The 10,462-nt window shown below is 41.4% G+C and overlaps 1 protein-coding gene across 1 annotated transcript; it reads right to left on the bottom strand.

Annotated features, from left to right (window-relative positions):
- Window positions 1-8,922: 8,922 nt before the first annotated feature.
- Window positions 8,923-10,086, bottom strand: LOC145819067 (uncharacterized). The gene is made up of 2 exons (XM_082913052.1): window positions 9,778-10,086; window positions 8,923-9,696 (listed from the first exon to the last, which is right to left on the bottom strand). The coding sequence occupies exons 1-2, from the start codon at window positions 10,084-10,086 to the stop codon at window positions 8,923-8,925; spliced, it is 1,083 nt and encodes a 360-aa protein (XP_082769178.1).
- Window positions 10,087-10,462: the final 376 nt, after the last annotated feature.

Genomic DNA, 10,462 nt, shown 5'->3' with positions numbered 1-10,462 from the left:
GATTTCCCTGAACCCTGGTTCAACTCTAAGAGGAAGCGGTTTCCTGGTTTTGAGATTTTCTTTGACTTGCAGCTGCAAGATAATGATACAGAGGAACAAACTGAACTGACTGCTAAAGTTGTGAAGAGCACATAAAGTGATTCCACTATCAACGAGCTGTACGTAGGAGCAACACTGGCATGTCTCCTTTCGGATCCTCCGATCGACTAAGAGAGCTTAGGGGATAACCTGACCATTTCCATGATCAGGGACCAACCGGGTGTTAACTCTTCTAGTAGCATCTTGGATGCATCTGACGCAGCATCCCTAGTTTGGTAGCTGGAGGAGGGCTGCCTGTCTAGCAGTTCTGAGTTGGGTTGTGAACCAGAATCTGATTCTACGGAGTCTTTGGAGTCAAAATCAGATTCCGGTTCTTCTGAGTCCGGGTCTGGTATTCCTAGGATTGATTACCCCTGATGCCGAGGTCTTATCCAGGCCGTCCTTTTCTTTTTCCTTTGAGTTGGTTATAACCGAAGAACTAGATGGGCTTGACCTTGTAAATGAGAATGCCACTGCGTATTCTGAGTATTTCTCTGTGCCTCTTGTTTATTGCATTGATCATGACTTTCAAAATTTTGATGAAAATGATAAGGAAGGAATTCATCTGGTTTTGAAAATTTTGATTAATCGAGAGGAGGAAAGGTTTGCAAAACCCCTTGCTGATGAAATCATTACTTTTAATGTGGGCACTGAGAAGGATTCGCGTCTGGTCCAGATCAGGTCCATGTTGTCTTTGCAGGAGCGCGAGCGCTTAATTACTTTATTAAAAGATTTCAAAGATGTTTTCGCATGGTCCTACGAAGACATGCTTGGAATCAATCTTGAGATTGTACAGTATCGGATCCATCTTGACCTCGAGGCTCGACCCGTCAAATAGAAGTTGGGGAGAATACGCCCGGATTGGGCTATGAAAATTACGGAGGAGGTCACCAAGTAGATAGATGCAAGGTTCTTGCTAGTATATGAGTGTCCGACTTGGTTGGCCAACATTGTCCCAGTACCGAAGAAAGACAACAAAATTCAGGTGTGTGTAGACTTCAGGGATTTGAACAGAGCCAGTTCGAAGGACAACTTTCCTCTACCGCACAATGATGAATTGGTGGACTTCACCGCGGGTCATGCATTGCTCTCCTTTGTGGATGGATTTTTCTGGTATAACCAGATTCTGATGGCACCTGAGGACAAAGAGAAAACCGTCTGCACTACGACGTGGAGAACCTACTGCTACAGGGTGATGCCGTTTGGGCTAAAGAATTCTGGGGCTACCTATCAACGGGCTGCCACCACAATTCTGCATGATATGATCCATAAAGAGGTCGAGGTGTACGTGGATGACATGATTGCCAAGTCCAAAGAAAGAGAGAGCTACTAAACCGCCTTGAATAAATTCTTTCAACGGATCGGGGAATATAGACTAAGATTGAATAAATAGAAGTGTACTTTCGGCGTAACAGGAGGGAAAATGTTGGGCTTCTTGATCACAGAGAGGGGCATCGGGGTAGATCCTTCCAAAATGAAGGCCATCCTAGAAATGCCACCACCAAGGACTGAAAAGGAGGTGTGAAGCTTTCTGGGCAAAGTGCAATTCATAAGACGGTTTATTTCTTAATTAACCTTAACTTGTGAACCACTATTTGGTCTCCTCAAGAAAGGAAAGAAAGTTCTGATGGGATGATTGATGTCAATTCGCTTTTGAATTGATGAAGATGTATCTTCAGAATCTTCCTGTGTTGTCATCGCCGGAGTCGGGGAAGCCCTTGATTCTATATCTATCAGTAACGATGGGATGCATGCTTGCTTAGGAATCTGAGGATAGGATGGAGAAAGCTATCTACTATTTGAGCAAAAAGATGCTGGATTATGAGACCCGTTACACGCCGCTGGAGAAAACTTGCCTAGCTTTGGTATGGGCTACCAAGAAGTCGAGGCACTACTTGTTAGCTCACTTCGTAATTCTGGTTTCGAGATTAGATCCCATCAAATATCTCTTTGAGAAACCAGTTCTTACGGGTAGGCTAGCCCGTTGGTTGCTTCTCTTTTCCAAATTTGATCTGAAATATATTACTCGTAAGTCTGTCAAGAGGTGAGGGGTAGCTGAGTTCCCTGCAGATCACCCAATAGAAGGGGATGAAGTAGTAGAATACTTGTTCTCAGATGAAGTAATTCTGCAAGTTGAGGAAGAGATTTGGACAATGTACTTTGATGGAGCATCTAACCAGTACGGTTATGGGATAGGTGTGTTGCTGATAGCTCCCGACAATTCCCATTTAACTTTAGCCTTCAAACTCTTGTTCAAGGTATCTAATAACGAAGCAGAATATGAGGCGTGTATTGCTAGTTTGGAAGCCGCCCTGGAACTAGGGGCAAAAAGGTTGGATGTCATTGGGGACTCAAACCTAGTTGTGTCCCAAGCAAAAGGAAACTGAAAGGTCAAGGTGGAAACGATGAAGATCTATCACCAAACCTTGGATGTTCTAATTCCTAGGTTTGAAAAGCTGACCTTCATGCATCTTCTAAGAGAGAACAATAGTTTCGTTGTCGCCTTATGAACTCTATCATCCATGATAGACATCTCGCTTGGAGTCCGGATGCATCCGATCATTATTGAGCCGAGGTATACGCCGGCCTAAGAGGCTATCTTCGCAATAGATAAAGTACAAGATCAAAACCATTGGTTCTATGATATCTGGAACTTCTTGGAAAATGAAGTTTATCCACTAGGGGCAAATGCCAGAGATAAGAGGGCAATACGGCGGATGGCCGTTCAATTTTTCATTTGCGGAGGTAAACTGTATAAGAGGGGTCATCTAGGAATGCACAAGTTATGTGTCGACATAGAGGAATAAAAGCCCCTAATGGAGGTCATCCATGGGGGAGAGTGCATCACGCACATGAGTGGAGTAATGCTAGCTCGAAAGATTCTCAGGCAAGGTTACTACGGGTCTACCATGGAGGAGGATTGTATCGGTCTTGTTCGGCGATGCCACAAATGCCAAATTCTTGTTAATCGCATGAATATCCCACCATCGAAGCTGTATAACATGACTTCATCATGGCCTTTCTTAGTCGAAGGAATCGACGTCATCGGGGCAGTCACATCGAAAGGGTCAAATGGGCATGAATATATTCTGGTGGCAGTTGATTACTTCACAAAGTGGGTGGAAGCTTAGTCTTATGTTGTGACACCCTGAACTCGCCCCTAAAAGTTTGGGCATGACCTATTCAGAAACAGACATAACCTGGTATACATAACTTACGGGGCCTTATCAGAAGCACAAAATATTAACATAACACTGATATATACATACTCCATTGAGCTACTTCTATTATGCCAGGATCTCAAACATCACATCATCATAGACAAATAAAGTCCAAAAATATATCCCTGAGCATCGGTTATAAACATACACATATACAGACCCAGCCCTAAGATTGGGCGTATACAAAACCTAGAAGTTATGTACATTCAACCTTAGATGAACAATCAAAATAGGAGCCACATCTTAACAAAACTTCCCCAAAAAAATAAATGGCCTCGTCTAGTGCCTGGACACACAAGGGTTGACAAAAAAGGATTGGCATCCGGGTTTAGGATTGACCACCTGGTTGGTGACCTACAGAAATAGACATAACACAGAGCGAGGCAGGCTCAATGAATAATAATACATAGTTAAAACGATGCTTAACTTGAAACATAATATATAAATATATATTGATTAGTAGCTTATTAATCTTTATTAAGTCATAAATCATGTCTAGAATGCTTTGGAAAGAGATGAGGAGAAAAAATATGAACAAATTGCAACTTTCCAAAATGGGCTGAAAATGAGTCTCCGCTCAAGCGCCACTTTGGTCACTCGAGCGGACTGTAAAGTTTGAAAAAAAACTACTGGGAGGTCGATTTTCACGCTCGAGCGCCACTTTGGTCGCTCGAGCGGACTGTAAAGTTTGAAAAACTACTGGGAGGTCAATTTTCACGCTCGAGGGGGACTTCTCTCGCTCGAGCGGGCAACAAAAATCTTGAAATTCCAAAATTTCAATTAAAGTTCAAATTTGGTATTCAAAGCTTCAAAACATGTACTGTAGTATACAAATGCAGAGTTCACATAGTTAGTCTGAGTCTATATTAATTCATAATGGCCTTAGGCACTATCTTGGAACATATTAGCTTGAACCTAATGTCTTGGCTTAAAGCCCTTGAACGGTGTGGCATAAAGTTCTTAAACATGGTGGCACGAAGCTCTTAAACATAGTGGCACGAAGCCCTTGAATAGATTGGCATTGAGCCCTCGGATAATTTGGCATTAAGCCCTTGACCATACTTGTAAGAACTCAAGAGGTGTCTCACACGAATTCTAGAGGTGACTCACATCGTAGAACTTAGTTTCGTGTAGCACTTTGTTTCATATCATAACAACTTATACTGAATGGCCATAGGCCTAGAGTCTTACCGAATGAAAGTATTTCATCTTCCCCATTTCTTTATTTACATACGTTAAAACATTCACATAGTTGCATATCGTGTGTGAACAAAATGCTAATGACAATCATGAGCTACATGTGAAGCGTATAATAGTACTACTACTCACAGTGTTGAGATGACGTGCTACTTCCTCCCGGAGTGTTTCCTGCACACATTCAAGACTTGCACATTAGTTCTTTCTTTTTCCTTGTTAAATTAGTTCCTGACTTATTATGCTTCTCATGAATATACAACCATCTTAAGATCATCAGAAAAACAATAGTCCAAAAATAACAGAGGGTCGAGCACGCAAAACAGAACGGATAAATTTTTCTTCTTTTCTACTCGAGCGCCCGCGACCTCCGCTCGAGCGGCCGTGTCCCTGTTTTGGCAGTCCGAAGTTCAACCAAAAATTCATCCAAAACCCTCTCTTGTTCACTTAAAACAAGGCTTAAACAACATCCATAACTTGCTAGATTTTGCTGACAAATCATGTGAATAGGAATCACAACACATATAACAACCTAACATAATTTAGATCATTAACCTTCAGTTTATAACACAATACATAGGTATAATTTCATGGGTTGGCATGGAAACCAAAGGTTGAAGTGTTAATCCCACACAACACTTAAATTAGATCCCAAAGCAACCAATTGATGAGGATAACTTCGTAATCAAACATGAATCACACCCAATTCTCTATTACAAACCCAAATTGTATAATTATGAAACTAACAAACCCTTCCTCACAAATGGAAAGGAGAATTTCATACATGATCAAGAGAGAGTTGATGTAAAATAAAGTTAACCTACCTTGAGCTTCAAAAATCTCCAAGATCCTCCTAATTTAATCCCAATTTCCTTCCTTGTTGAACTTTCCCCTTTTTTTCCTTTTTCTCTTATTTTCTTATCCTCTCCAGGAGATAGCCACCAAAAGAATCCCCTTCCCAAGTCATGTGTTAAAAGAACATGAATATATAATAGGTGAATAGGACAAAAATCATTCTTTTAATCATTCCGAAATTGAAATTTCGCAAACATGCTTAATATTACGTAAAAATTATGCTGATCACATATATAAAATCAATTTTAGATAATTAAGCCCCTAAGGCTTGCAATTTCTAATTCAAACGTTTTAATAGTGACAGATAGTTTTCTTGTTAAACAGATAGACACCCTTAAACATGGAGTTCATTTACTTAACCTTATTTTCTCATCAGATTTCGCAGCAAGCATTTGAAAGCACAAAACAGGGACTGAGAATATATCAGAAAACACGTACGAGGGTCGGGTTATTACACTCTCCCCTCCTTAAATAAGTTTGGTCCCTCAAACTTGTTTTACCTTAGGGTAGAAACAAATGCGGATACCAGTGTTGCATTTCCTCTTCTCTTTCCCAAGTTGCGTCGGTTCCGTAATGTTCTTGCCATTCCACTTTTACCATTGGAATTTCTCGTTTTCATAATTGTTTCACTTGTCGATCCAAAGTGCGGATTGGTTTTTCCTCATAAATTAACTTATCATCTAGCTCAATTTGGTGATAATCAATAACATGAGACGGATCCGCAAGATACCCTCAAAGCATAGAAACATGAAACACATTATGTACTTGACTCATATGTGGCGGAAGGGCAAGCCGGTAAGCTACCAGACCCACTCTTTCCAGAATCTGAAAGGGACCAACATACCAGGGTGTCAACTTACCCCTTTTTCCGAATCTTGAATGTCCTTTCATTGGAGTGACCTTCACAATGACATGACCATCCACTTCAAATTCCAAGTCCCTCTGTCGGTTGTCCGCATAACTCTTCTGTCTACTTTGCGCGGTTTTCAATCTTTCCCGAATAATTTTAACCTTTTTAGTGGTCAACTGAACAATTTCAGGTCCGAGTAAGGATTTATCTCCAACTTTAGCCCAACACACAAGAGAACGACATGGTCTTCCATACAGAGCTTCATAGGGTGCCATTTCGATACTTGAGTGATAACTATTGTTGTATGCGAACTCTACCAACGCTAGATGGGTTTCCCAACTTTCTTGAAAATCTAGCACACACATTCGGAGCATATCCTCTAGAGTCTGTATCGTTCTCTCGGATTGACCGTCGGTGTGAGGGTGGAAAGCTGTACTGAACTTTAATTCTGTACCCATTGCTTCTTGCAAACTTTGCTAGAATCTCGAAACAAACTTTGGATCCCTATCTGACAGAATGGAGACCGGAACACTGTGAAGCCTCACAATTTCATTCACATAAATTACCGCCAGTTTATCTGCATTATACTGAGTCTTTACTGGTAGGAAGTGAGCGGACTTAGTTAATTGGTCTATAATGAGCCATATTGAATTCATCCCTCGAGAAGTCCGTGGTAACCCCACAACGAAATCCATGGTCAAATGTTCCCACTTCCATTCCGGGATTGGAAGGGGCTGTAACAAACCTGCTGGCCTCTGATGCTCCGCTTTTACTTGCTGGCATTTCAAACATTTCCAGACGAACTCTGTGATCTCCTTCATCATACTTGCCCACAAAATTTTTTTTTTCAAATCTCGATGCATTTTAGTACTCCCTGGATGCAGTGAAAATCTTGAGGTACGTGCTTCTTCCATCAGTTTTTGTTTACGGTTTAACACATTAGGGACACATACTCGGTTTTGAAATTCGAGCACCGCATCTACTAAACTGAATCCGGGTTTCGACTTAGTTCTTAACTCATCACATATCTTCTTTAGAGTTTCATCTTCCATCTGATGCAATTTAATTTCCTCAAGTAAGGTTGGTTGGGCCATCACTGTTGCCATTAAAGCTTCCTGCCCATGTAATACAAGGTCCACTTCCATTTTAGCCAATTCAGCTGCTAATTTCTTTTGTCCTGTAACCAAATTTGGTAAGGTCCCCATGCTTTTTCGACTAAGCGCATCCTCAACTGTGTTGGCTTTGCCAGGATGGTAATGGATCTGCAAATCATAATCTTTAATATGTTCCAACCACCGTCGCTGTCGCATATTCAACTCTTTCTAGGTGAAAAGGTATTTGAGACTTTTATGGTCAGTGTACACTTCACAAGTAGTGCCAAACAAATAGTGTCTCCATATTTTCCAAGCAAAGACTACTACTGCTAACTCAAGATCGTGCATGGGATAATTCTTTTCATGGGGTTTCAGTTGGTGAGAGGCATAAGCGATAACCCTTCCATTTTGCATAAGTACACAACCAAGCCCTTTGTGTGAAGCATCACTGTAAATTACAAACCCTTCAGTACCGGATGGTAGGGCTAGCACTAGTGCTGTAGTCAACTTTGTCTTCAATTCCTAGAAAGCAGATTCCTGCTCTTCTGACCATTCAAATGCAACTCCCTTTCGAGTCAGTTGTGTAAGCGGCACAGCAATCTTGGAGAAATCTTGAACAAACCGTCTATAATATCCGGCTAACCCCATAAAACTCCGTACTTCAGTCACATTAGTGGGAGTTAGCCAATCCACGATCACCTCAATCCTGTGTGGATCAACCGAAACTCCTTCCTTTGTAATAACGTGCCCCAGAAATGCCACCTCCAGTAGCCAAAATTCACATTTCTTCAACTTTGCATACAGTTTCTTTTCCTGGAGGGCTTGAAGGATCAAGAGAAGATGATTCTCATGAGCTTCTGCATTCTTGGAATAAATGAGAATATCATCAATAAAGACCACCACAAATTCATCCAAATAGGGCTTAAAGACACGGTTCATCAAATCTATAAATGTTGCCAGCGCGTTAGTGACTCCAAAGGGCATAACTAGAAATTCATAATGACCGTCCCGGGTTCGAAAAGTTGTTTTCTCCACATCATCAGCCTTGACCTTTTGTTGATGGTATCCAAACCGTAGATCGATTTTAGAAAAGACTTGTGCCCCTTGAAGCTAGTCAATTAAGTCATCGATCCTTAGCAATGGGTACTTGTTCTTGATTGTTACCTTATTAAGTTCCCTGTAATTGATACAAAGCTGGAGTGTTCTATCCTTCTTCTTCACAAACAATACTGGTGCACCCCACGGAGACACACTTGGACGGATGAATCCCTTGTCCTGTAAATCTTGCAATTGAGTTTTTAGTTCCTTTATTTTAGCTGGTGACATTCTATACGGAGTCTTAGAAATGGGTTGAGTCCCCGGTGCTACTTCAATTGTAAACTCAATTTCACGGTCTATCAACTGCCCTGCTAACTCTTCCGGAAAAACATCCGAAAATTCACAGACAACTGGAATCATGTTAACGTCCCCATTCGTCACTTGCCCCTCCAAAATACTGCATAAATATCCTTGACACCCTTTCTGAATTAAGTTACAAGCCTTTGCTACAGAAATTAAATAAGGTGGAGGAGTCAGTTCTTGTCCCTGAAAACTAAACTCTGATTGTCCCGAAGGGTGGAAACTAATTTGCTTAGTCAAACAGTCTATCGTTACCATATTCACTCAACCAGTCCATGCCCAAAATAACATCGAAATAAGTCATGTCGAGAGGTAACAGATTAGCATACACCCGACTATCCCCGAGTTGGAGTTCACAAGCTAGGTATACAGAAGCACAGATCATAGAGTCTCCCAACGGTGAAGACACACACAACACATAAGGCGAGTTTTCTTCGATTTTATCTAAATTAGGAGCAAATAGTTTCGACACAAAAGAATGGGTGGAGCCAGAATCAAATAATACATGAGCGAAATGACCGTGAACAATAAATGTACCTGACACCACCGTTGCCGTATTCTGTACATCTCTCGGGACTAATGCAAACACCCTGCCTTGTCTCGCGGTATCTTTATTGTTAGTCGGTTTAGCCGGTGCCTTGGTGTTAGTAGTTGGTGTAGACCCCACTGAACTGGTAGTAGTCTTGTTGCCATTTTGTTGCTGCTTCCTCTGAGGGCAATCCCTTAACACATGACCCGTTTTTCCACACTGAAAGCAGGCTCCAGACTTCTGATAGCATATTCCACGATGCTTCTTTCCACATTCCATACATACGGGAATTGGATCCTGACTAGGGGTAGAAGCATTTGAAGTCCCTGAATTTTGGTTCTTGTTTGGTGAAGTAGTTAACCCCTTCGACCATTGGCTGTTTTGTCTTTTCCCCTTCCATTCAGAAATTCGATTTTGTGCAGCAATATTTCCTTCTGCTATGACGGCCCTCTCTAATACATCTACATAGGTAGGCAACTTCAATATATTGACTCGATCCAGAATAGCACCCCGTAATCCCCCTTCAAATTTCTATGCCTTCTTATAATCCGTATCTACCATATGAAGCGCGAACTGGGCTAGCTTTGCAAATTGGGCTTTATATTTAGCAACAGTCTTGTTCCCTTGTCTGAGAGTTTCAAATTCAGTTACCTTCTTATCTCGCATACTTTGAGGGAAATATTTATCATAAAACAATTCCAAGAACCTGTCCCATGTCAATCCTTGATCGATAGTTCTCGTAAGCATCCACCATCTCCGTGCCTCGTCTTCATGGGTAAAGGCAGCCAGTTGCACCTTTTGAGCTTCGGTGCAAGGGAAAACTTCTAATAGTTTTTCTATTCCCAACACCCACGCTTCTGCTTTCATTGGTTCTATTCCTCCTTTGAAGGATGGCAGTTTCATCTTTTTAAACTCCTTAGTGAGGGTAATGGTCCGGTCTTCAGCATGGAAATCTTGTACTGCCAGCGGAGGTACCGGTGGCGGTGGCGGTTGTTGTTGTGGCTGTTGTTGTTGTTGCCGTAGGGTCTCTGCCATTTCCATAATCATTCTCTCCATCCTATCCAATCATGCTGAAGTAGCATCTTCTGGGTCTTCTGTCCTTGTTCTCACCATAGCCTACATAACAATCAATTATATGCAATCGTCATATTTCAAAAGTGTTAACATTATCAGAGTACACTTAACGTTGCAATCGATCCTTCATATACTTTCAGGATATCATGCATGTTGCCTAAATCTTTTC

This window comes from Camellia sinensis, chromosome 2 (genome assembly GCF_055761805.1).
Source record: "Camellia sinensis isolate YWXY chromosome 2, ASM5576180v1, whole genome shotgun sequence".
In the NCBI taxonomy this organism is placed as follows: domain Eukaryota; kingdom Viridiplantae; phylum Streptophyta; class Magnoliopsida; order Ericales; family Theaceae; genus Camellia; species Camellia sinensis.
The sequence above is the reverse complement of the archived record's forward strand: the minus strand, read 5'-3'. Positions and strand labels throughout refer to the sequence as shown.